The 27,569-nt window shown below is 41.5% G+C and overlaps 2 protein-coding genes across 8 annotated transcripts in view; one reads left to right on the forward strand and one right to left on the reverse strand.

Annotated features, from left to right (window-relative positions):
* Nucleotides 1-27,569, reverse strand: part of TPD52L1 (TPD52 like 1) — a 112,936-nt gene that overhangs the window by 21,899 nt on the left and 63,468 nt on the right. For 2 of the 5 annotated variants that reach the window (XM_054022399.1, XM_054022398.1), the window contains 2 exons: nt 26,142-26,202; nt 19,290-21,071 (listed from right to left, as the gene is read on the reverse strand). In XM_054022399.1, coding sequence (XP_053878374.1) covers nt 20,940-21,071; nt 26,142-26,202 — 193 coding nt within the window. In that variant the 3' untranslated portion in view covers nt 19,290-20,939. Of the gene's footprint in view, nt 1-5,521; nt 5,867-19,289; nt 21,072-25,346; nt 25,428-26,141; nt 26,203-27,569 lie in introns of those variants that run through there. The other 3 variants (XM_054022396.1, XM_054022397.1, XM_054022395.1) reach the window with 3 other exon arrangements.
* Nucleotides 3,031-17,862, forward strand: HDDC2 (HD domain containing 2). 3 transcript variants are annotated; one of them, XM_054022401.1, is made up of 6 exons: nt 3,031-3,353; nt 5,393-5,514; nt 10,020-10,122; nt 11,905-11,988; nt 16,013-16,151; nt 17,708-17,862. In XM_054022401.1, exons 1-6 carry the CDS (start codon nt 3,282-3,284, stop codon nt 17,803-17,805), a joined length of 618 nt encoding a protein of 205 aa, XP_053878376.1. In that variant the 5' UTR covers nt 3,031-3,281; the 3' UTR covers nt 17,806-17,862. The 3 variants fall into 3 exon arrangements, with proteins under 3 accessions (XP_053878376.1, XP_053878377.1, XP_053878378.1); XM_054022402.1 differs by having other exon boundaries at nt 3,033-3,353; nt 11,920-11,988; XM_054022403.1 differs by lacking the exon at nt 3,031-3,353 and adding an exon at nt 3,446-3,791.

Below are 27,569 nucleotides of genomic sequence, written 5' to 3' on the forward strand. Positions count from 1 at the left end.
GAAACACAAGTCCTCCTGGAACTTAACCCAGCATTAGCCCAGGTCAGTGCTCTTCATGGCAAATTCAGGGCCTGTAGAATTAACTAAGAGTACCTTAAAAAGAAAAGAAGCTGGGGATTTTCAAAAGGATAATGATTACTGGGCATTGCCTTTCTCTGAATGCAGCATCAGGACCTGTACTTATAAAGACTTAAGTATAATGTGATTAACTTTAAGCATGTGAGAAGTTCCATTAGGTTACATGGAATTACTCACATGCATAAAGTTACAGACTTACTAAAATCTGTGTGTGATTTGACCAAGAGCAGATCGGAAAAAAATGCAATTTTGCTTACATATAAGTTTTAAAGAATATTAATTACAAGCATATTTCACATGCTTTTCAAGGGAATTTTATCCTACATAAGTTGCATATGTGTTTTAATTGATACAAACTTTGGAAGACTAGTTTTATTAAACACTTTAAAAAAATCAGTGATTTTGCTGCTTAAAGGAAATGGATTTATTTCCTTCTGTAAAGTGATGAGAGAAATTGGTCATAGCAGTGGCAGTGCTGTTAATAGCTACCCTTAAAGATAAAACAGGGTTGAATGAGACACATCAGCCTGGCCAACCTCATACTATTACATTCCCATGTCACTTCATAACAGCCTAGAATTCAGAATGTACTTGACAAGTTTACAGAGAATGGGGGAGATTTGGCTTGTGTCACGTGTGACTCTGTAAGATACATGAAAATCTAGTGAAAATGAAGCCAAATATGATGGCCTTTGGGTCTATGATTAGAGTGACCAGATAGCAAGTGTAAAAAATCGGGATGGAGGTGGGGGGTAATAGGTGCCTATATAAGAAAAAGCCTCCAAAATTGGGACTGTCCGTATAAAATCGGGATATCTGGTCACCCTATCTATGATACATGGCCTCTACTTGATGGAGTCCTGATGACAGCATTTAAAGGATCGACTCTGTAAAAAAATAAAATAAAACTTGGATTTTATAATTCATTCAGGAGCACTGTTTAAATATGCATGCAAGCAAAAAAAAAAAAAGCTTTACCATCTGTTGATGGCTAGATATTTAGAAAAAAACAGATCCAACTTAATCAAACTGTTTGTGAAAGCTAGTGTTCTGTTTTAAAACCCGGAAAAAAATTGCCACATGCAGACCATTGTCTGACATTTTAATTAGCAATGTGAAATTTAGCAAAGAAATCTGAGGGCTTAAAACATATTGAGTGTGTGGTAAAATAGTGTGTGTATTTATTTCAGTTTATAGAAGTGCTAAAAAGGATGCCTGTAAGGAATGTATTGTAAGGAAACAGACAAGGAGCACTTGCTCACTTGCTTTTTCCCTTGATGTCCTATTTTTTTAAATCTAAACTGTTTGTTCCCCCATCAATACTGTCTTTTCCCTGTATTATTATTAACTAGGTGAAAGCGCATTAGATGCTTGACATTGTACAAAGAATGTAAAGAGACATTGTCCTAGCTTTGAGAACCTTACACTTAATACTGGCAATTTTAATCATCCTCTTGCCCTTTCTGATTTAGTGGTCTATTGTATAGTCCCCCAGTAATTTGCTTCAAATAATACTACCTAATTTCAGTCCCACTCTGCTTCCTGGATGCTGTCCACCTCTGCTCCTTTTTTCTTTGACATGTAAAGATTTCCCCCTTTCATTTTGTGTCCCCAGTGTTTAACTGTACTTGACTCCAACATATTTCAGTTTTATGCTCAGAATAATAGCACAGTTCTTATTTTTTGCATATTGTAAGGAAGGAACCTTAACTCAAATGACAAGAGCCAACTAGTGAAAACAATAGGATCAGATCCACAAAGGGATTTAGATGTCCAAGTCCCAGTTTTAGTCACCACTGTGATCTACACAACCCCTGCTCAGCTGCCACCTGACCCTGTACATGCCTAAATTGTTACAGTAAAAGTCCCTCTGGGCATGCATCCAGACACCTGTCTCCTGCCTAAACCCCAATGTGACCCTCTAATCAGGGGAAGATAGGAATTCCTCTGTTCAGCTTGTCTGTGGGGCCCAAATCCTGTAGGAGTGCTCAAAGCATGCCTAACGCCACACAAAATGCGTGAGTACCCTAACCACTGAGCTAAACTCCCTCCCCGACCATTTTGTTTGGAAGTAGGCAGGTGCCTATGCTGTTTCTTGCAAGGGCTTAGGTGCAACCACCTGACTCCAGGAGAGGGTTCCCAGCTGTGGATCACAAGCAGAGATAGGTGTCTCCCTGCAGCCCAGATATCAGATTGCCAACAGTCCTGTATTATAAGGGATGTTCCTTGTTTAAAAATTGCTTGTCCCTTACTAAATCACTATGGGATGCCATTTCACCCTTATTTCAGCCAGGGGTATTGTGGTACTGGAGCAGCGAGCTGGCATCTGAAATCCAGGATGGAGCAGCAGTCTGGCACTTAAGTGCTGCTGGCTGGCAACTTGACAAAGGCTCCTTATATAGGCACCGACCCTGAGGCTGGAGCTACAAGCACCAACTTTCCAATGTGCCAGGGGTGCTCACTGCTCTGCCACAGGCCCTGCCCCCACTCCACCCCTTCCCACGCTCTCCCCTGAGCCTGCCATGACCTCACTCCTCCCCCTCAGAGCCTCCTGCAGACCACAAAACAGCTGGTCGGGAGGAAGGGGCAGGCTCTGATCTGCAGGGCTGCCAGTGGGTGGAGTTGATGGGGGGCTGCTGAGCTATTATTATTATTAAATGTGACTCTTTGGCAATGTACATTGCTAAATTCTGCCTCCTTCTCAGGCTGGCCACCCCTGGTTTAGTCCATTCGCCTCTGATCCGAGCTGCACTATAACTCTCTGTTATTACACACTGGTAACTTTCTGCCAAGTTCGGCTTTGGTGAGGGCGGAAATGTTCAGTTCACCCGTGTTCAGTTTCCCAGCAGATCGGTGCAAAATGTGCTCAGCCACTTCGAGGGGCCGGGAGAGGAGCCCGGCAGCTCTTCAGGTCCGCGGTCACACGAGCGAGGGGCGGGCGCAGGGGGCGGCTCCTCACCGGCCCGCCCCAGCCCTGCACTAGGGTTTGGCGTGTCTCGGCCATTGCTGGGCCCCCCGCCTCGTCTTCCAGGCGGCAACGTCTCGCTGCAGGGCCAGCGGGGGGAGAAGGCGCCGGCGGGTGCTTGAGCTCGCCCGGGACAAAGCGGAAGGGGAGGCGGGTCCCGGCAGCAGCTGCAGCCCCGCGCGAGGCGGCCTCCGCGAGCCCCGCTGCTTCTTCCCCGGCCCGCTCCGCCGGCAGCCCCATGGCCGCGGCCCCGCTGGGCGGCGCCGCCGGGAGCCTGCTGCAGTTCCTGAGGCTGGTGGGGCAGCTCAAGGTGACGGCGCTGAGGCCGGGGTGGGGGGCGGGAGGGCGTGAAGAGCCGGGGGGGGGGGGTGAGCTCAGTTGCCTGCCTGGACTTTTTAGCTGGGCCTCGCCAAGTGCCCGCCGGGTCAGTGTGCTCGGTACGGGGCTTAACCCCCGGTAGCAATGCCCGGGCCAGGCTCCAGAACTGCCCCGCGAGGGGGTGCCGGGTATCATCGCCTCCCCTTCGCGGCCCGGGGGAGCGGAACTGACTTGGCCCAAGGCCACAGAAGCGAGTCGGAGGCAGAGCTGAGGCTAGAATCGGGAGCTCTGGGTTCCCAGTCTTGTGCTCAGTTAACCAAAGCCTAGTGCCTGGTTTCCTTGTCAGTTAATAGACCCCTGCGAGGAATTTGCTGCAGGATCACACTTGAGTCCACATCCCTTCCTCCATCGACTCCCATTTAAAATGTCGGTAGGTGGGTCAATTCTAGCGCTCTTGAGCTAAATGTCAGTGCAGGTCTCTGGATAAAAAAATGAAATCAGTCTGTGATCTGTTAGAGAAAATTCTGCTTGAGAACCCGGCTGCTGCTGTATCTCATTTTGTATGTTAGTTTCTTAGCTTCCAGTGAAGGCTGAGTGAGTGCAGCAGCTCACGTCGTCTTTTTCTGCAGGAGTTTATGTACTTGAGCCTGCCTGAAGCATATGCTGCTCCTAGGTTTCCTTGACTCGTTTGTGTTGCCTGCACCACTGGTCTTGTGACACCTCAGGGGGTTATAGGACTACAGCCAGGGCCGGCTCCAGGGTTTTTGCCACCCCAAGTGGCGCAAAAAAAAAAAAAAGTCCTGATCTGCGGCGGCAATTCTGCGGGAAGTCCTTCGCTCCCCGCGAGAGCGAGGGACTGTCCACCGAATTGCCGCTGAACAGCTGGACCTGCCGCCCCTCTCTGGAGTGGCCGCCCCAAGCACCTGCTTGGCAAGCTGGTGCCTGGAGCTGGCCCTGACTACAGCCTGGATCCAAGTCCCTATAGTTAGCTAGAGACATGCAATATATGTTTCTCTGGACTTGGCTCTAGGTACCAGGACGTATTAAAATATGAGATCAATTGAAAAATTCTTTAGCCCCAGCTTTAACGTTTTTAGCCAAACCCAAAGATTTTTGCTTCCAGTATAGAACAGAGTGGTCCTGGCAAAAACCATTTGAAGCAGAAACACGTGCAGGTTGGCAGACAGCTGAGGGATGGAAGGCTGATCCAAAAAGTGTCATTGACTGAGCATGGGGCTTACCTCAGAAGCTCTTGAATTTAAGGCTACGTCTATACTACGGGGGGAGGGATCGATTTCAGATACGTCGAATTCAGCTATGCTATTCCCGTAGCTGAATTTGCGTATCTGATCCGACTTACCCGCTGTGAGGACGGTGGCAAATCGACCGCCGCAGCTCCCCCGTCAATGGTGCTTACTCCTACCTGTGCTGGTGGAGTACACGTGTCGATTCGGGGATTGATTATTGCGTCTCGTCGGGACGCAATAAAATTGATCCCCGAGAGATCGATTTCTACCCGCCGGGTAGTGAAGACAAACCCTAATTCTAGTTCCTCTGAGCAAGTAATTTAACAGTACCTAGTATCAATTTCCACCTCTGTAAAATGGGGATAATACAAATTACACCTACATTGCAGAGATGGAGTGAAGATTAATTACAGTAGTTAATGGGTGACCAATGCTTTGAAGAGGTATAGTGCTATTTAAATGCTGAATATTATTTATTCATACTGAATGCGTGTGGTTAATCAAGCTGAAATGGTCTCTGAAAGCTGAAAAGGACAGATTTTCTAGTGGTGTGTGCTGTGTGTGTAGTATATTGCAATAGAGTTTGTCACAGGATCAATCGCCTGTACTTTCAAACTAACTCTGGCTTTGTAACGTTTATTTTTCACTAACATTGAGGCTTCATTTATGCATGAGAAGGAAATGGTTACCCGTAATGGAACAAATTTCCATTGGTATCTCTTAAGCTAAATTCTTCAGAACGTTTATTCAAATGTTTTATATTGTTAAAACTGTCTCCAAGCAGAGAGTACCACGAACAGGCTGGGTGTACAGGAATGTAGAGAAACCAGAGAGTGTATCAGATCATATGTACAGGATGGCAGTCATGGCTTTGGTAACTGAAGATAAACAACTTAATAAAGACAGGTAAGAATACTAATGGTGATGATTAGGCCTGTCTGGAGATTTGGGAACTGAGAACTAATTATTCATTACACCCTGGCAAGGAGTTTTAGAATACAGAGGGGGAATCAACATTGATATTTTTTCCATTCTTTCACAAGTTGCTATGTGCCTTCTGGAGTTGAAGACTGAGGAGTTGTTTTATTAGTTAAAAGTGGAGGCTTGGACAGGCTGCTAACACAGAATAGTTCCAGCTTGATTTCTCTCAAGAGATGTACATAAGAAGGCTGAAGAATCCTGTTCAAAGAGGAGTTTGAAGTGCATGGTGAAGCAAAATCCATATTTTATGTAGCTTTTGACAGAGATTCTATTAACACTTGAGAGAAATAAAAAAAAATGTAATTAATTTAGCATATAAAGGAAAACATAATTAGCATTGTATCAGCTGTCAAGAGTGGTACAGTATCATATTTGCTTTGTCACCTTTCTGAATTGATGATAATAGACTTCTGTAACTTGGAACTCATCTTTTCTAATGAAGCTTCAGGAAGTATAAACCACTTTAAATCATGTTACTGACACTGACTCCTGCATTGCCCACCAGAATGGTCCATTGGCCTAGCAGAGAACATACATGGATCCTTTTTCAATGGATAACTCAGAAACACAGGGCCTGATTGTCTACTGCCTTATACGTTGTGTAGTTATTGACATCAGTGAGAAGTGAGTGTGAAAAGGTTATAAAACAATAGCATCAGAATGGTAGCATTTTAGACTTGCTTTGCACAGATGTCAATAAATTTGAGGTGCAAGGCACTGTAGAATCAGGCCCAGAGAGTTGAATGACATGGCAGAAGTTCCATAGCTAATTTGTGGCAGAGGTGGAACAGATTTCCTCCTATGGGCTTGGGGAGAGCCAACAGGTGCAGAGGAGCACACAGTTTGGACAGAGGCATCCCTTAGGAGATGCTCTGTTAACAGGGACACTCTACATCCTAGTGAAGAGGAGAGGAGAGGATAGAAGTTGACAAAATACAGATAGGAACTGAAGAGAAACAAAGGGAAAAGTCCCATTCATCTCCACATGGAGGCAGACAACTACATACTGACAAATTTTATAAGTGCTTGTATACAAATTCTAGAAGTCTAAATACTAAGATGAGTGAACCTGAATGACTGGTATTAAATGAGGATATGGATATAATAGGCATCACAGAAACTTGCTAGAATGGAATGTGGTAATACCAGGGTACAAAATCTATAGGAATGGCAGAGTAGGTCGTGCTGGTGGGAGAGTGACACTATACGTGAAAGAAAGCATAGAGTCAAATATAGCTTAAATAATAAAAAAAAAAAAGTGAATCAAACTATACCATAGAAACTCTATGGATAGAAATTCCATGCTTGAATGACAAGAGTATAGTAGTAGGAATATACTACAGTAAAACCTCAGAGTTACGAGCTGACCAGTCAACCACACACCTCATTGGGAACCAGAAATATGCAATCAGGCAGCAGCAGAGACCAGAAAAAAAACCCCACCCAAATACAGTACAGTACTGTGTTAAACATAAATTACAAAAAAAGGGGGAAGAGGGAAGCAGCATTTTTCTTCTGAAGTAAAGCTTCAAAGTTGTATTACGTCAATATTCAGTTGTAAACTCTTGAAAGAACAATCATAATGTTTTGTTCAGAGTTGTGAACATTTCAGAGTTACAAACAACCTCCATTCCTGAGGTGTTCGTAACTATAGGTTCTACCGTACCGACAATCTGACCAGGGTGGTAATAGTGATTGTGAAATGCTCAGGAAGATTAGAGAGGCTACAAAAACAGAAAATGTAACAATAATGGGCGATTTCAACTATCCCCATATTGATTAGGAACATGTCACCTCAGGATGGGATGCACAGATAAAATTTCTAGACACCAATAATGACTGCTTCTTGGAGCAGCTAGTCCTAGAACCCCCAAGGGGAAAGGCAATTCTTGATTTAGTTCTAAGTGGAGCACAGGATCTGGTCCAAGATGTGCAGTAATAGTGACCATAATGTAATTAAATTTAACAACCTGGGGGGGGGAGATATACCAAAGAAACCCACCACAGTAGCATTTAACTTCTAAGAGAAGTACACAAAAATGAGGAAGCTACTTAAATGGAAATGTAAAGGAACAGTCACAAGAGTGAAATGCCTGCAAGCTGCATAGAAACTTTTTAAAATTTCTCTCAAACTAAATGTATTTTCCTGCCTCTCTTCTCCTGCCCCTCGCAACCCCCAAAAAAGCAAGAGGGCCAAAAAAAAATAAAAAAAATAAAAAAAAGCCACCATGGCTAAACAACAGAGGAAAAGAGGTGGTGAAACCAAAAGACATCTTTTAAAAACTGGAATTCAAATCTTACTGAGGAAAATAAAAAGGAGCATAAATTCTGGCAAGTCAAGTGTAAAAGTATAATTGAGCAGGCCAAAACGAATATAAAGAGCAACTAGCTAAGGATACAAAAACTAATAGCAACATTTTTTTTTAAGTGCATCAAAAGCAGGAAGTTTGCCAATAACTGGGGCCACTGGATGACTGAGGGTACTAAAGGGGCTCAGGGAAGAGAAGGGCTCAGGGAAGAGAAGGCCATTGGGGAGAAGCTAAATTAATTCTTTGCTTTGGTCTTCACTGCAGAGGATGTGAGGGAGATTGCCATTCTTTTTAGGTGATTAAATTGAGGACTGTCCCAGATTGAGGTGTCAATAGAGGAGGTTTTGGAACAAATTGATAAATTAAACAGTAATAAGTCACCAGGACCAGAAGGTATTCACCCAAGCGTTCTGAAGAAACTCCAATATGAAATTGCAGAACCACTAACTGTGGTATGTAACCCATCACTTAAATCAGCTTCTATACCACATGACTGGAGGATACCCAATATAATTGCTGATTCTTAAAAAAGGTTCCAGAAGTGATCCTGGCAATTACAAGCTGGTAAACCTAATTTCAGTACCAGGTAAAAGAGATGACGAAGGGGGGATGTGATAGAGGTCTATAAAACCATGACTCGTGTGGAGAAAGTGAATAAGGAAGGTTTATTTACTCCTTCACATAACACAAGAACCAGGGAGTCGCCCAATGAAATTAATAGGCAGCAGATTTAAAACAAACATAAAAAAGTATTACTTTGCTCAACTCACACTCAGCCTGTGGAACTCATTGCCAGGGAATGTTTTGAAGGTCAAAACTATAACTGGGTTCAAAAAAGAATTAGATAAGTTCATGGAGGATAAGTCCATCAATGGCTTTTAGCCAAGATCATCAGGGACGCAACTCCATGCTCTGGGTCTCCCTAAGCCTCTGACTGCCAGAAGCTGGGACTGGATGCACTTAATAATTGCCCTGTTCTGTTATCATGCTCAGCACAGTAGTATCTCAGTGCCTTCAAGTAAGTGCGTTAAGCAACATTACTAACATCTGTCACATGTTTTTCTTCTTGGTCTTTCCTGGGGGGAAGTGCGTGCAGTGAAATGTTTTAAAAAATAAAATATACATTTTTTTTCTCCCTCCTCTTCCTCCACCTCCTGGCCCCGCTCCCACTATAGGTATATGCTAGAGAAGGCAAAGTGGGGAAAAAAATGTGCCTTGCATGTAGATCGGAAGGTGGTGAGGTGTGTGATGGTTCTTAGATTCTGGGGGAGTTCATTCCACAGTCTTGGGCAGGACCCTGAGAAGCTGTCTCCTGCATGAGCAAGCTTCACTCTTATTTCATTGTGCCAGAGGAATGAATGAACTTGAAGCCAACTGAAAAATCAGACTAATAATACTTACCCACCATTGTAAAGTGCTTTGAGATCTACAGGATGTGCTCAGAGCACAAAGCATCATTGACAGCCACATTTTTTTGGATGAGGTTGCTACGGCACAGAGAGGTTCACTGACTTAGCTGGAAGCCTGTGAGCCCTAGTGCGTTACATAGATCTGCGTTCTAGTCTTGCAATTTGCACTTAATTTGCTGATTGCTTTTAATGCTTTTTACTGCACTCTGTTAAAGAAGGCTGGGCTGTGCCACCATGAATTGCTAACTTAGCTACATAATATATGTGTATTTTGTCAGATGGCATTTGAATTTGGCAGGGCTCCTTATATCTTTATACTTAGTAAATGCAAACATTGTTATCATGTGAGTAGTGTATAATGGATAATGTCCTTAGCTTTTATGCGGTAGGGATTGGTAAATGATATGCTAGGTAACTACACTGTTGTCACTTAGTATCTTTTGCTCCCCCCCCCCCCCCCCCCCCACACACACACACACCTTCCACCCCCAACAAGGCTTTCTGGTTTTGGATATCTATCCAAATATCTTTTCATACATAACAGTAACTAGAAATTGGGATTCAAATATACTATGGGATGGAAAATTATTTCACTAATACTGATCTGTTATAATATAAGGGGGAGGGAGAGTTTATCAATATAGTTACACTTTGTTTATTAATAAGCAGTAAAGTTTATTGGCTAATCATGCAGTGTTTCTCTCCTTATCAGATGTGTACGGCTAGCTCTGGTTCATGATATGGCTGAATGCATTGTTGGAGATATAGCACCTGCAGATAACATCTCCAAAGAGGAGAAACATCAGCGAGAGGAGGTTGGTATGGTTGCAGATGCAGCCTGGTACTCTGTAGAACTTTGTAAAGGCTTTGCACTTTATTTGTAGAGGTGAACAACTAGTTATTGGGGAGACCCCCAAAACAACATAATATAGAACATGAATTTGTGCATGTATGCCACGGAGTAGCACTAAAAAACCCTGCTAATTTGGCTTGTCTACATAACACTACAAAGTGCAGGATAATAAAAGGGAAGTTTTTTGAAAGAACCCAAACATCAGCCACCTGCCAAATGAATTGACTGGATTTTCAGTAGTCTGAGATGTTAGTGAAGTTGCTCATGTATGTCCATGCTTATTTTCTGGGGAGTAGAGGCACAGGTCAGAAGAGAGAGGGACAGATAGTTAATACTTGACACATGGCACTAGACCAGTGGTTTTGAAACTTTTTGTATTGTTGACCCCTTTCAAATAGCAAGCCTCTGAGTGTGACTGCCCCTTACAAATTAAAAATGAAGTGGGGGTAACAACCACCAGTTTGAAAACCTCTGCACTGGACACTTCCAAAGTATCATACAAACTTTACCTGATTATTCTTACAGTACGCCTGTGTGGCAGGTAATCAGTGAGCCAGACAAACAAATGCAACTGTCTGAGTACATAGTCTTTGGCTTTAATGATGGGCACAAACATATCCATTAATCACAGTTTTGTCCTTTCTGGCTCTCTGTATTATTTAAAGCTAAAAGGGAAAAGTTTTCCTACAATTACAGCTAGAGGGCACCACCTTACTTAATAATCTTTTCCAAGGGATACAAATAAGTTGTTTAAAGAGTCTAAAAGAAAAACAAGCTTACAGTGAATTCTCTGCCACTCTTATGCTTACTGTTTTATTTAGATTTAAAAAAAAAATAATTCTAGCAATATGTTCCTGGTGAAAAGAAGATTGGACTTAAAAGATTAAATGGCTATTCAGAGTTCTTTAAATGCTATCTTTATTCACTGTAACATTGACTGTTCTATTATGTACCTGTTTGGAGTGTGCTCTTTTAAAAAAAAAAAAAAAAATTAGTTTCCCTAGTGCCTGCTGGGAATGTTTCTCCACTAAGGGCCAGACTAAGGGCATTTAGGTGCTTAAAGATGCAGGTAGGTGCCTAGTAGGAAAAGGGCCTAGGGAGCTGTCTGCATCTTTAGGACACCAAATACCTATAAAAATCTGGCCCTACGTGCCTGTTGCTCCTCCTGGTCCCATTAAAGCAAACAGGAGTCTTGTAATTGATTTCTTCGGGTGCAGGATTGAGCCCTAAATATTTATACTTCTGAAGTGCTATCTTTGTATAAAATAACACCTTGAGTGGTAAGTTTTGACATAACTGTATATTGGCATAAAACTTGGCCTTGCTTTTATTATTGTTTGTTTCCAATTAGGACCCAAGTATTACTGGGGAACAGAGTAGGACTAGAATGAAATTGATTAGTTAGAACAACATGCAAAGAGGATTCCACTGTTCATACCAATAATTTGGTATTGCATCAAAACAGTGTTAAACAATATCTGGTACCTGGGGTCAGTGGGTGGTGCTTCAGATTATTTTCTGCTGCTTGAGGCTAGTCCTCTGCAATTTATTGAGCAGGTCTGGGGTGCAGAAGCTATTCTGTACCCGTTGCTTTTATTGTTTCATTAGCAGAGTTAGTACGGTACGTGTGCAGCTGTGGAGAGAGAGATGATTCACTGTTTATACAAAGGTGGTGGTGGACAAATTGTTTTCCAGAAAACAAAGGAAAAGATATTGTACTCAGATAATGGCCAAATGAAAGCAGGAGTCTGTCTTTCAGGCAGCTATGAAACATTTGACCCAGCTGCTATCAGAAGGCCTGAGAAAAGAAATCTATGAACTCTGGGAAGTAAGTATAAATCACTTGATGCATTTATTCCACATTATTGCTGATAACAGGACCAACCAATTGTCTTATTTTCATGGTGTTTGATGCTTAGTGACGTTCATAATCTTTTTCTAAAATCTTTAGAGCAAGATGGGTTTGGAATTTTTCTTTGGGGGTACGTTTGTATGGCAGCAACTTTCTGAACTCTTTTTCATAAAGGAAACAAAATAATTCGGTATAATGACCCAAATTGTGCTCTTATACCTGTGTAGCCCCACTGCATTCTAGGGATTGATTTACATAACAGGGTGGGATTTGGCCCAGTATGTGTATTTACCTGGTCAGACAGTGCTGTTCCATAAGCAACATAACCTTAAAAAGGACTATGGTTTTAACTTCCACAATATCTTAAATGAGAATTTCAACTAAATGAAATATGAATTGGGAAGTAATACAGTGAAATAATAGGTGGTATTTGAATTAAATTATAATATGGATTAAATTTGAAAAATGATCATGTTGACCTGAAAATACCTTATCTTTATACTAGAGAATCTGTTATACATACAGAGGTGATATGTTAGAATATTGTGATCTTGCATTAATTGTAAGTCAGGAAACATTAGGCTGCTTTCCCCCAAAAATTTGTGTTGGGGGGGGAAAAAAAAGCTATTATTTCCCCCAACATATGTTTCCATTATATAGTAATTTTCCCTCACCAATTGTCTGTTTTTGTATATTTTATTGTAAGCAGGTAGGTGTGCAGTCCTTGACCTCTGTAATCTGAGGCTGCATTTAATACTGATATTCTTCCTGTTCCACTTGAATTGTATTTAAATAGGTTTCCAGATATTTGAAGATAAATTCTGCCCACAGTTATATCTCCATTGATTTTAATTGGGTTGTATTGGTTTAAGTGACAGCAGAACTGGATTTTCAAAGTTACATTCCAAGGTTAAAATAATGAATCATGGAATACTATAGTGTATTCATAAAATTAGCCCTTTCCTTTAGCCTTTTTCACTGGAAAACTCCTCTAGCAAACAGGCAGGAAGTCATTACAGACAGAGTTGAACTATACCATGGGATTTCTCACATACATTTTTTTTTTTTTTTTTTTTTTTTTGGCCTTGGGCTCCTGTCCCGACTTGTACAGGAGCTGATTCCCCATCCCCACCTTATCTAACTACAGCACACATTAGCTTTTTACCTTTCTCATTAGATATCATTTCTCATATGCACATTTTGTAGTTCATATTGTTATTTGTATCATTTATTTTTGTTTCTACCTTCAGGGTAACTTAATCAGCATTTGGTTTCATGAATAGGGGTATCAGTGTACCACACTGAAAATATACACAAACCCTAGCCTTCACTGCTGCTAAGCAGCTAGTTCTGTTTAAAAAAAAAAATCTTTGAAATATTCAATCAAAAATCTACTCTGTTATACAAAGGCAATACCATTGACTTCAGTGTTCCCTGTGGAAAGTGAGAATGAATTAGTACAGGTTTGAGCTGGAGATAGGGTGGACAGGGTTTGTGGAAGATCCTCCCACAGCTCTGACAGTACAGCTGGTTCCTGACTTGTGACATCCTCATTAGCTTGGTCCTTGAGCCGACCGTCACTTGTTTCCATTTGTGCCAACCGGATGGATGGTTTTGAAGTGTGAAGAAAGAGGTACCAGAAGGAGACCACCAAAGCGGTTTTCACTTTGTAACCTAATTTAGGACGTGAATGTAACTCACTGGAGGCAAATGAGGACATTAGCACACTGAGTTACTTCCCTCTTTCCCCACTAGTTTTAATTTTTAATGTCTACAACTACAATAGTCATAATTTAAGTCAATAACTACTATTCTGTGTTGTCTGAGAAACCAATTACTTCCTGTTAGAAGTATAGGGAAATTCAAATACTCGCGTGGAGACACTGTACATGTAATTACAATATGGTACAGTGCTTCATTAGAGTAAACTGACCTGCAATGTGAGCAGCCCCCATTGTACTATGTGCATGAGGAGGCAAGTATAAAATTATTCTCAATTGATCAATCTGTTACCCATGATTAATATATTGCACTGAGACAGACATTTCTGAGCAAGAAGACACCATGATAAAGTTATCATTTATGATACTGCCAAACAAAAGCGTGAAGTTTACTGACAGAATGGATAAGACGCAGAATATAAAATAATAGGATTAAATAGATTCATGAAAATAAGAGGCAGTGTTGAACAGCATTTTAAATATAAATGTGAATTGAAGAAAAGCCCTAGTCTTAAAAAAAAAAAAAAAAAAAAAAAAAAGTGGGGTGGGGGGATATAAAAATGTTAAAATGAAGACTTCAAATCAACTAATAATTAAAGCTTAATTGAAATTTCAAAATGTAATTTGAATTCAAATTGATTCTTACACTAGTATTTCACTGCTGTCAAAATCCAGATCCCCGATTTTGAACCTAGAGCAAAGAACATAATAAATGAGCAGAATATGTCACACATCCAGTTAAGCATGACAAGTTCATTATCTGAACACAAATGTGCTGGAATTACAAATTAGGATCTTGCCATTAGGCATGACAGCTCCACTATTGTCTTGTTAGAGGCAGGAGGTAATGTATATTAATCAGTGTTCATGCTTCCCACATCATGGGAACTAGAAGTTCTGTTTTAAGGGCTGTAAGTTCCAATGGTAGCCCAGTTTCCTCTTTGTTTGTTTCACGGCCCTGCCCAAATAGGCACCTGTTCTCTGGTTAGTAGGTGAAATTCTGCTTTCACTTGTGCACAGTTCTCCTCAAAATCAGTGGGAGTTGTTGCATGCAACTGAGAGGGGGAGGAAATAACAAGGAAATCAAAGGACTTAAAAGGAAAAAATAGGAAGAGATACAAAGACATTAGCAGCTCAGACAGATTAAGCTAAAATGATCAAGAAGGAATGACAGATTTAAAAAATACCTTTTGAGAACAATGACAAATGCAAGTAGCTGGATAGCAAAATGGAGGAACTAGAACCACTGGTGCAGGAAGTGGACCCATATATTATAAGGATAACAGAAACCTGATGAAATCGTAGTAATGACTGGAGTACAGTTATTGAAGAGTATTTGCTGTTCAGGAAAGACAGAAGTAAAGGTGGTGGAGTGTAATGATGAGGTAGACTGTAAAGAAATTAAAAGTGATGGAATGGATAAAAGGGTCTGTTTGGGTCAAAATCACTGGGGAAGAAGGCTCCTCTGGGCTAATGCTTAGGATATCTTACAGACCCTCAAGATCTGATTTGTCTATGGATAGAGATCTCTAATGTTTTAATGAAATAAATACTACTGGAAGTCTTATAATTGTGGGAGACTTTATTTCCCAGCAATAGCTTGGAGGGCAAGTGCTACTGACAACGGTAGGGCCCAGATTTTCCTGCATGTGATAGCTGACAGATTTCTTCACCAGATAGTCACTGAACCAACAAGAGGTGATGCCATTTTAGATTCAACCTCATAGAAGAACTGGTTGTAGGGAATAATCTTGGTCTAAGTGATCCTGCGCTAATTCAATTTAAACTAAATGGAAGGATAAACAAAAATAGGTCTGCAACTAGGTTCCCTGATTTCAAAAGGGCAAACTTCAAAAAATTAAGGGCACTAGTTCGGGAAGTGGACTGGACTGAAGAACTCAAGGATCTGAAAGTGGAGGAGGCAAGGAATTACATTGTCTAAGTTCCAGAAGCTCTCTGAAGCCTGCATCCCAAGGATTTTTAATGAATCTAAATTCTGGGGTTTCTTTATATGAGCTCAGATTCAGCAAAGCATTGCAGCATGTGAATAATAATATACCTACTTAGTAAAGCACACAAACGTGTTAAGTCTTGTGGAACTTAAGCATGTGCTGAAATGTTTTGCTGAATCAGAGCCTTAAAAAGACATGAGGTCTACTGTATTCTTGAATATCTGTGATGCAGATGAAGAAATTCGAAGTGTAAAAAAGGCCTTTTAGTTCTGGCACGGTGTGTTCCAGCATAGCGAATCAAATCTCTCTAATTGCACATCTGTTCAGGAATATGAACACCAGTCTACAGCAGAAGCCAGATTTGTAAAAGAGCTGGATCAGTGTGAGATGATACTCCAAGCATCTGAGTATGAAGAGTTGGAAAAAATGCCTGGAAGACTGCAGGACTTTTATGATTCAACTTCAGGTATGAAATTTGATTTTTGTAAATGAGAGAGAGGAGTCTGTGAATCCCAGTGGGGCATGATTCTTGGATTTAAAGTGGCAGTTAGCGGCTTATGTCATTTTTGTCAATCTAGCCGTCAGTGTAAAGAGGCCTGAAAGTGGGGATAAACTACATATACACATTTAAAGTCTCTTTACATTGTAAGAACAGTGTGAAATAGTCTTAATGTAAAGGAGAATCAAGCCTAGTGAACAGCTTGCTTCAGATGTGCTTGTATTGTGTTCAGTTCCCTTTTATAGTGTTTACTATTGTTCATTTTACTTAATCTCTGCAGGATAAGGGAAAATAGATACTTTTATATACAGAGTTTAACACTAATGAAGGGCTATGTTCAAAAAGAGAGAGAACAACGTGTTTTGAAAAATAAGAACACAAGAATAAAAGAACCGGCACTATATAGTTAGACACAGTGTCAGTGAGTCAGTATATAGAGGAGAACATCAGAATGAAGTATCTGAAAGTGTAAGTGGTAACTATATCCCTAGCTGCGATTTTATTAGTGTTCCTACTTCCAAACTCAGTGTTGTGAAACTGGAGATGCTACCCCTCACCAGCTAGATCAGCTTGATCTGGTGTTTCTCTTTCCAGAAATGAAAGATTCTTATAGTCAAATAGTCTGCCCAATCATCAGACAAGCTTTAATTTAAGCTTTTGCTGCCAAGCCTTTATCCAATGATTTAATTTTTTCTCCTGCCAGGGAAGCTTCAGAAAGGCTATATGCAGCCAGTTTTCTTGGCAACTGACCTGCATAACATACTATGAAACATGCCTGTTAACTTTTACACCTCATTATGGCTCCAGTTCAGAAAAGAAATCATGTACTTATGCCCATCACGATTCATAGGTTCTAGGACAAGAAGGGTAACATTACCCCTGGTAATTGTTCCAGTGATTGATTACCCTCTGTGTTAATAAATTATGCCTTATTACTAATCTGACTTTGTCTAGCTTAAACTTCTAACCACTGGATCTTGTTATACCATTTGCTGCTAGACTGAGGAGCCCATTGTCAAGTATTTGTTCTCTATATCGGTACTTAGATGACCAAGTCACCCCTTAACCTTCTCTTTGTTAAACTAAACAGATTGAGCTCCTTGTCTCACTATAAGGCAGGCTTTCCAATCCGTCAATCATTGCTGTGGGTTTTCGCTCAACCTTTTCCAGCTCTTCTTGAACTGTGAGCACCAGTTCCAAATCCAGAGTATAACATGGAATTAATGCTCATTACCTGAACCTTAAGTTTAAATACCAGCCTGAATCAGGATCCATAGCATGAATTTTTAGACTCTTCCTCCCTCCAAATAGTATATGGAACAGGATATACTCTGGATGAACAGTTGCTCTTCTTTGTAGCTATGGTTAATCCTGAAACATCACAGCTAGTGTTCACAATTAAACATATGTACTAATGGTTTCTTTTGTGATAGAATATGTAACAGATTATACTGTTGCTCCAGGCACAAATTATTATAAAGGGAAATAAGAGCATGATAATGAATTTTCTTTTTGTTTTACAGGAAAATTTAATCACCCAGAAGTAGTCCAACTTGTGTCTTCCATTAATATAGAAAGAAATAAAAAAATAGCTGCTACAGCAAGTGAGCCATGCACTTGATTGATTTTAAAGCTTCTGTAGCTAAAATAAAATATTTATTTTGCTGCTACAGCATCACTAATTGTTTCAGGAGTGTTTTTTCTTTCCATTAATTGCTGGGAATCCATGAAAAAAATAGATAAGGGAAATTGGCATCCTATGATATCAAATGCAAAATTATCCTGAGATCAAACAGTGTAACTAGGGTTGTGTCTTTTTTTTTAGTTTGATGCAACCTGTTAACTTGTATAGTCAATTGCTTGATCCAATTTTGTTCATTATGAAATACAGTAGAACCTCAAAAATACAAACACCAGAGTTATGGACTGACTGGTCAACCGGACACCATGTGAAACTGGAAGTAACCAATCAGGCAGCAGTGGAGAATCCCAAAAAAGGGCAAATATGGTACTGTGGCCATACTGCATCTTCAAGGTAGCTGTGGGGAGCACCTACTCACAGGTAGGAGTTGAAGACATTGAGATTTGCAGGCAAAGCTGTGAGCCCCTGCTGGTCTGCACTGATTTCACCAGCATCCACCATTCCCAGTCAGGAGGGGGACAAGTTGGCCCAGGCTAGACGTTGGAGCCAGAGCTATGACCAACCTCTATTCCCAAGGTGTCTGTAACTTGGAGGTTCTACTTCTACTGTATATGCAAGAGACCAAATAGCCAGTTTTAGTCCAATTTATGGAAAAAGGTTCCATATGATACCAGTCTCCAAGAAGCCATCTCATGTGGCATTCACCTTACACTCCAAATGCCAAGTAAAAAGTAATGTATAGGTCATCTAAAACTAGATTTAACCAATCTGCCTTGTTTTTCCAATAGCACTGGACACATGCATTCCAGGTACCAAAGGGCATGATGGCACCTCCTGGGTTTGTACTAGCATAGAATAATCATATGTCTTGTCCTTTTCCTTTAGGATAGTCCAGTACTGGTCTGTGAGAATAAGTCACTACCTGTTCCTATGGTAAAATGATCATATGTCCTGACCATGACAACTTTTCTATCTACTTAAGCGAGGGGTGGGCAAACTTTTTCGGAACCCTGATGTTGCCCTCAGGCCAAACTGTATGGAGGGCCGGGTAGGGAAGGCTGTGCGTCCCCCAAACAACCTGGCCCTCACCCTCTCCCACTTCCCATATGGATGTCTCAATTGCCCACCACTTTAATAGTTAGGAAGAGAGACTGGGCATCAACGGTATGTTTATACACAAGTTTTTTGGGTATAAAAATGCCATTTTAGAATTCTTGCACACTGTGCAAGTAGCAGGTATAGTCCTATTTTAAATGGCTATAATAATAATCAGGTTTGTGTGTTTCTAACTATCAATGATGGGGAAAAATAAACCTGATTTCAGATAGCTAATATAAGCTATGGGGGTGCCCCAAACCATCCATCTGCAACTTTTTTTTGTATTTCCATTGTAATACACAGTCTTGTTCTAATAAAATGTTACAAGGGGCATCTTGCTAATAAAAACACACAAGGCAGAGACGCTCATTTTAAAAACCTCATTTTAATAAAAATCACTAACTTCATTTACACAAACTATGTAATTGTTTTTAAAAATAAAATGAATGTTTATGCACAATGCTGCAACAGAAACTTGCAAATTGTCACAAAAAAATTAATTTGCTTTCTGTGTAACATTAAAATAAATCACATTAAAGAAACATTTGAGAGGTGTTCAGAATCAACTTGTCACATGGGAGAATTAAGTGTAAGACGTTAAAAACAAAAACAGAACCCCTGTAAAACCACTTTGATACAGGATTTTCCTGACAAGCTTTTAGCAAAACCTTGGATACAGAATGGCTAAAGTTGATTTGAAGCTTTGCAGTATGATAATTGAACAGGCCTATTTTAAAAGCAGGCTACATTCCTCTCTCTCTCCCCCCCACATTCATGTTTATACGTGATAGGCTTTTACTGCCACCAATGGCTGGCTGCACTATAATAACCTTACTGTTCCTTCTCTTAAAGTGATGCAACAAATCATGCTGCATCTAAGCTAAGAGATGATTCTGGCTTCTTGAAGATTGAATTATGCCCTGAAGTGCAATAAAGCAGGACAGTTTGATCCAGTCTGAAGCACATACTCAGCCAGTATACCATAAAATATAAGGTTTATACTAAGTACTAGCTCTGGAGTGTAAACTAAAGGCATGGCACATCTTTATTAAGTTGTTGTATACAGATTCTCTGAAGGTTCTAACTCTAATGAGGCTCACACTATTCAGTCATATTAATCTGACCTTCTTTCTAAGGAGATGGTATGGAGGCAAACAGGTACAGTTTGTGTTTGTTGGTTTAATACTGAAATTGGGTCCCAGTATCAAACAGAACATGTTTTTCAACTGTAGTGTTTCCTGCTGTGGGACAGTAACTCAGTGGTCTCCAAACTTTTTTGATCGCGCACCCCCTGCCGAAGCAAAGCAAAAAAAAAAGTGCGCTCCTCCTGCTGCGCACCCCCACTTTGGAGACCACTGCAGTAACTGATCAACTTAGTTTGCATCTGAACAATTGGGCTCCTCTTTAGGGGAGGAAATTCAAAGACAGGCTGTGGAAGTGAAAAAGAAAGAGAGACATCAGTGTAACAACAAATGATTCTGTTTGACTCCTTAAGCAGCTCAGGTCATGTCTGTATGCCCGGTAAAGGGCACTAGTATAATTTGGTGGACAGCTGGTGTACAGACTATTGCTGGCAACGGAAATCCTTGCACAGTCCTAGACCCATCTGTCTGCTGTGGCACAGAGGGGTTACATAATCGGTGGAAACATGCATACTAAAAACCCATTTAGTCCTTTAAATAAATAAAAAACAAAGAAATTACCAACTGGACCAGAGGTGCGGAGTGAATTGGAGGGAAAATACCATAAAGCAAGAACTGTTTGGTTACATTATAGAAATTGGAACATTAAGAAATGATGGTGTGCGCAATTTCTATGGAGTATAAAAATGCTTAATGGTAAAAATGGCCTAGTAAAAATACCAATACATTTGGAAGAATGACTACAGTATCACATGGGTGAGGCCATTTTCAAGAGGTTACAAAGCCACGTGTCTCAAGCTGGATGTGGAAAGAAAGCATAGAAAACATTAAGTCTCACCAGGTCGGATACAGATGGCCAGTAGGGGCTACAGTCTAACACTGAAGTTCCTCCTCGTTCTCAGGAAGCGGAGTGCCTGTGATAGAGCCCTGAGCACTGGCGTGGGCAGTAGAACTGAGAACTTCTTCAAAACTCCCCCCACTGTGGCTTGTCCCTCCAACCTTCGTCTGAAATATGGCAAATAAGGGAAGAAAACAGTGATTTTTCTCCTTCCATTTTGCTTATTCCCCCCCCCCCCCAAAAAAAAAAAACCCTTCAATGTTTTGTTTTAAAAGAAAGTTGACTGACTTTTCTACGGAGATAGAGGAAGCAAATGTTCTCATACCCTGCAGCGTAGGTAGCACTTCAAAGCATACAATGGGCTTGTATTCAGAGCTTTTGATACTTTTGTTTTTTAACTACACAACATTCTAAATATCAAGGCTGAGCTTTTCAAAGCTGCCTACAGTATTTGGAAATTAAGTGCCCATTACATTAAATGGGAACTGAGCATCCAAATCATTTAGGTGGCTTTGAAAATGTAACCTTAGTATGGGTGTGTGTGTGTATGTTTTGTCTGTTCTATTTCTCTATAGGACTAGATTTTTTCCTCCCTTGAATATGTTGAGTTGCAGCTCACTGTGTAGTTAAAGCAAGGGCTCTCTGTTCAGAATAAGGTACCACTCAATGTAGGTAATGGTGGCAGAATTGGGCAGTGAATAGATGTTACCCACTGAAGTCAATAGAATCAATTTGATAACTGGAGAAAACAATTAAAACTGGGTTAAGAGCCTTTAAAAAAATCAGATCCAAGTTCCTTTAAATTTGCTTTCTGTATAAAATAAGTCCTATGAATGAGGCACCTGAAGGAAGTGCCCAACATCAACCTGTCTCCAGGGACATGGATTATGGTGAGTATAATAACTAAAAATAACTAACTAAGCTAAAATCTTGTCAGGAAAATATTGCTTCAAAGCAGTTTTATACAAAGGCTAGGATGTTTAATCTGTAAATAAAGCTTTGGCAAACTATAGCACATTTGTCCTCCGCTGCACAAACAGCAGATTTAGATTTAATTAAAGAAGGACTTTCATAAGAGCTGCTTTGAATTAACAGGAGAGTGTCCCTTAGTTCTGGCCTGGGCATCACTTCTGCAAGTGGATTCAGGTCTGTGGATAGAGCAGGATATTTTCCCCCCCCTTCCACAGCTGAAGGTGAGAGATAAAAGCTGCTTTACTGGATTCCCCTAGCTGAGATCCAGTGTGTAGTTCATAGAACCATAGGTTTAGAAAGGACCACAAGTGTCATCTAGTCAAACCCCTCTGGATCCTTTCTAGTTTCTCTACATCCTTCCAAAATGCAGGCCTTTTCCAGACTCTCAGCCAAGTGAATGCTTAGGAAAATGATCGTAATTAAATGGACTGTGTCCTTTGTCTCCAAAGGGTTAATCCCATGTAATCCTTTGTTTCATTTGCTGATACATGATGAAGAGCAGGATCAGCTTGTCTAGTTTGAGAGAGCTATAAAATGAAGTAACAGGATTGTAAGTACCTTGCCCTGAACAATACAGGCCCCAGATGGAAAATCTGTCTGAATTCTAGGAGAGTTTACAAAACATTCCCTCTTTATTGATATTTGCAAATGGTAATAGATGAGATATAAAAAAAAAGTTGGCTGACTATAGATATGTAGACATATTATGAACAGGAAGCGGCTGCTCTATGATTAAGACTACAACCGAGTTTCCATTATAAGCCTTATTTTGGACCCACTTCTGAAATCCACAAGTCATGTTAGCCTGAGATCTAGGACTGATGTAGAATTTTTCAGCAAAATTTTAAGCAACTCAGACAATAGGGCACTTGAATTTGGACACCCTAAAAACACAACTGTTAAATATATTTACAATTATTTTATTTTTTTTGTCCACTCTGTAGCTAAAAAACAGAAATAAGGTGAAAGATAAAATCTGCTTTACTGGATTCCCCTAGCTGAGATCCAGCGTGTAGTTCATAGAACCATAGGTTTAGAAAGGACCACAAGTGTCATCTAATCTAACCCCTCTGGATCCTTTCCAGTTTCTCCACATCCTTTTTATACATTGGTGACCAAAATTGGACAGTACTCCAGTTGAGGCCTAACCAGCACCGCATACAGTGGTTCTGTTGCCTGCTATTCCTCTGTTAATGCAACCTAAAGCTTCATTTGCCTTTTTTTTTGCAAAACCATTGCATTGTTCAGGTTGTGATCTACCATAACTCCCAGATTCTTCTCAGCAGTGCTGCTGCCAAGCCAATTATCCCCCAGTCTGTATTTGTACGTTTAGTTTTTCTTCCCAAGTATAGCACCTTACATTTGTGGCTGTTGAATTTCATTTTGTTGTCTATAGTCCAGTTCTCCAATTTCTCAAGATCCCTTTGAATTTTAGCTCTGTCCTCCAAAGTGTTGGCAACTTGCCCCTCCCCCCACTGCTTTGTCATCTGCAAATTCTGATTGATTTTCAAAGGAGCTCCAGGGAGTTAGATGCCCAGCTCCGATTGATTTTCAATGACAGTTGGGCAATAACTCTCAGGCCCCTTTGTCCTGCTTAATGTCCAATTTCAAGCTTATTAAAATTTGATTTAGTGCAGGGGTCGGCAACGTTCGGCAGGCGGCTCTCCAGGGTAAGCACCCTGGCGGGCTGGGCCAGTTTTATTTACCTGCTGATGTGGCAGGTTTGGCCGATCGCGGCCCCCACTGGCCGCGGTTCACCGTCCCAGGCCAATGGGGGCGGCGAGAAGCGGGCAGCACGGGTGAGCGATGGGCTGGCCGCGGCTCATTAGGTCACTGTAACTGCTCTCCTCCAGACCCACTCCCTGGAAAGTCTGCTGCTGTTGAAAGTAGAGGAGCTCTACTCTTGCAGACCTTAGGTTATCTGAAGATGTATGGGAAAAGAGGCACTTGATACAGCTATCACCACCACCCTCATCACTATGGTGCTGAAAAATCATGGCTCAGTTTTTTCCTCTTGTTCCTTTGTGCCAAGGGAGAAAAACAATGCTGAGATACAATGTGTTTGCCATGAGAGCTTGGCATTGACTTCAGTGTTGCTCTGGATACAGGAGCTGACCCATTACCTAGGACTCAGGGGTTAGGGGACCTCAATTGTGAGACTGAAGAGCTCCTAGATGGTGGTTTACTTGCACCCTCAGCACTCAACATGGGATGATTTAGCTAAGGCCCTGTTTGCCTACTTGTTCCAAACTCAGCAGAATGAGATCAAGCTCTCAGTGTCTGTTCCTCAGGCAGAGCAGTGTCAGAGGATGATGCCTTCAGAACTGCCTTTAAGAAGTGAGCTGAGATGGCTTGCCTGCATTCGTTTGGTGTAGTTGACACACTAGACCCTGGCTGAAGCAGACCCTGAATACATTTGACAGTGATGGAGCAGCAGGAGGTGCACAGCTTTCGATCAGTAGACTTGGCTGTGGCCATCTTAGGTAGGCCCTCAACATTGCAGGAATGGCTTAGGGGAGCCTTAACAATGGCTTAGTGGAGCATAAATACTGAACAGGGCTAAAAAGCCTGGTAACTACCCTCACTATAAGCAAATAATTATGTACAAAACCCACTAATCTTTCTTGATGGATAAAGGAGACTGACATGAGAACAATGGAGACCCCATAGGATCCTGCTATGGCCTTTGGTCATCACGGGGGGCCTATGCGATGGTTGCACCTCCTTGTACAAGTGTGTATGCTAGGAGCAGTGCTTAATTTGTGCCAGGGCTAAGCCCTGGCACCTCTAGGCTTGGCAGTTCAGAGCCCTAGTACCTCTAGGCTTGCTGCATCAGTTCTGAATGTAAAAAAATTACTTGAGCCCCTGCAATTAATTGCTTGAGCCTTTCATTACAAATTAAGCATAGGATGGGGGAGGATAAAGATTAAGTAGGGTGTGCACACAGCCCCAACAGACAGCAAGGTTTCTTTTGGGTGATGGTGGCAGTTGAGCAGAGAGAGATAAGTGAAAGTGTAGTAGGAGGTGGAAGGATACTTAAAGCACTGGACTAGGATCCTGGAGATCTGGGTTCAGTTCCCAGGACTGGCCTTGTGTATATTAGCTTCCTACTGGTAGAGTGAGGCTTCAGGGCAGGTAAATTCAATAATCAGATATAGTGATGTATTGGCCATAAAAAAAACCTATAACCATAGTACTTTGTATCTTTCAGATGTTCAAATGACAGAACAGCTCTAAGAATTTATTGATGGAAGTGTTGGTTCTGGAGCACTCAAGGCCAAGTCCAGCCCTCCATTAACTAGGAGTTACACCCTCTTCCTCCAGGTCTGGACTGGAAATTTCTCTGCTATAACATTTCAATCATGGTGTCCATGAGACTAGATTTCCCTATATACTTGCAGCCTTGAGTTTTAGTTGTAATTTGTATTTGGGTAATAAAGCCATCTTCTTACTAACCTAAGGATATTTACCTGAGTGTCATAACAGACACTGGCACTCACCCAACGAACATTGTCAGTTCTTCTCAAGGCTGAAGGTTGATGAATATAGCTCTAGTCAGCACAAAGAAAGAATGCACTTTGTGATCCAACTGAATCTTTACACCACACTGAACCAAGCAGCATTTTTTATGCACACATCTTCATCAGAAGAACGAGATGGCTTGGAAGATGGCCTCTCTGCTCACCCTCCACACGGTGTAAAGGCTAGCTCCTTCTAAATGTGCCATGCTCTGCTCTGTTAATGTGGTAGCACCAAAAGGTGCTACTGCCTCATGTCTGATATATCAACTGTTAATCATCGGGGTAGCTCAAGGTTGTCATACTTTACCTTTCCTTCAGTACAAAAACTTTTACACAGTTTTGAGGCAATCCAGAGGAAAGATTGACATTAACTGGGAAGTTAGTACTTGACATTTTAAAGAACGATTAAAAAAAACTCTGGGCCAGATCCAACGCTGGTGTAAATCAGCATAGATCCATCCGTCAGTTCGCACCAGCTAAGCACCCGACCCTCACTGTTTCAATGGGGCATTGGTTGAGATTGTTTATTTAAGCTGACAGACAATCTAGTTTGTTACTTGGCATTCAAGAAGCAAAGAAAGAATATTTCTCTGCATATTGCCTTCCTTTTCTTTCATTGCACTACAGCTCCACTAAATCCTTCATGGAAGGATGCAATCCAATCTGCCTTTGGTACAAATGACAGTGATGACTAAGCTGTCACTTTAACAAGCACAGCCACATAACCCAGCTCCTAATCATTACCTTCAGGCTTGTGACAGTGGTCTCAACCTTCTCTTCAAACGATTTGAAAGTTGGAGAATTCCTAGGAGGAAAAACATGATAAAAGAAGAGAGTCAGTTCTGAACCTAATTGTGTACAGTAACGGCACGGTTTATTTGTCCAATTTCTGCTAGACAATGATCCCAGCACAGAGCGAGGACTGGTTGTCAGTATGCAACCACACATTAATAGTGTGCTACTAGCAGACGCTTGTGCAGCTGTCATTCAAATCCAATTACACTAATCTGAGTAGTATTTTTTAAGCTACACACTTGCAAGAGCAGAATCTGTGTAATAATTTAAACTGAATATTTACTATTCTCTGACAGCTACTCTATGCTGTGATACATTTATAGTATCCTCCTAAGAGCCAAGGGACTGCTGGCCCTAATTCTGCATTTCCTTGATTTTATCCATTTGTTTTGCCCCACTGAAATAAACTGTGTCTGTGAATAGTAGGGAATTCAATGAAAATGACATTTTTTAAAAATATCCTTGTAATTTAGTGCCTGATCCTGCAAAGTGCTGAGTGCCTTCAATTCCCATTGCTTTCCAATGGGAACTGGAGATCTCGGCCTTTAGCAGGAGCAGGCCCTTGGGGCTAGAGACACAAAGAAGCTGAGCCATGGAAGCACTGAGCATTCTAGGAAATCACTGGGATTCACAAAGCTCGGGTCAGGCTCCTTGGCTTCCTCTACAATGAATGGAGACAGCCAGGCACCTCAAGGGGTTCACAAAAGCCAGCATGCTAGGAAGCTCCTTGCCTAAGATAACCAATGGGAGATGCCAAACAGGTGTGTGCTAAACCCTGCCCCCTCTAGGAAAGAAGAACCTAAGTTCCAGCTGCAGAAAGGTGCCTCTTTCCGCTTGTGATTCACAGCGGCAACTGTCTCATAGGCACCTATGCCGTTTTGGCAATAAGCTGGAGGGAAGAGAGAAGGAGAACTGCCTTTCATAACTTTTGTGTAAGTTCGTTTGTGGGGGCCCAATCCAGTAGACAAGCGCTAAGCCTGCTCACCAGATCAGGGCCCGCAGGTGCGCTAGCAGAGGAATGCCCATTTCCCCTTGGTCCGTGCATCACTCCGGGTAGGGCGTCTGGACACCTGGCTGCAGCACGCACGCACACAGACAGAAACAGGCGCCTACGGAACTTTTAATAAACATGTAGGTGCTGACCAATTTTAGACACCTGCATGGTTTGGAAGCAGCTGAGCTGGGGTTTTCTGAAACCCAATGGGACCTGATTCTGTGATTTAGGCACCTAACGTGCCTAAGTGGCAGTAAGCCCTTGGCATGCATCTATCTGCACCCAGTTCGGCCCCCTAACAAAATCAACTGACGTTCTATCTCTGACTCCAAAGAGGGTAGAAATGAGCCCTTTGAGTGCAAGTCATGGGTGTGAAAATATCT

Source organism: Malaclemys terrapin, chromosome 3 (genome assembly GCF_027887155.1).
Source record: "Malaclemys terrapin pileata isolate rMalTer1 chromosome 3, rMalTer1.hap1, whole genome shotgun sequence".
In the NCBI taxonomy this organism is placed as follows: domain Eukaryota; kingdom Metazoa; phylum Chordata; order Testudines; family Emydidae; genus Malaclemys; species Malaclemys terrapin.

Bases quoted from the DNA above. Each gene is read 5' to 3' on its own strand.
- HDDC2 (XM_054022401.1), top strand. From the start codon at position 3,282: ATGGCCGCGGCCCCGCTGGGCGGCGCCGCCGGGAGCCTGCTGCAGTTC. The intron at 10,123-11,904 runs GTTGGTATGGTT...AAATGAAAGCAG, and splicing joins AGAAACATCAGCGAGAGGAG to GAGTCTGTCTTTCAGGCAGC. The intron at 11,989-16,012 runs GTAAGTATAAAT...ACATCTGTTCAG, and splicing joins AAATCTATGAACTCTGGGAA to GAATATGAACACCAGTCTAC.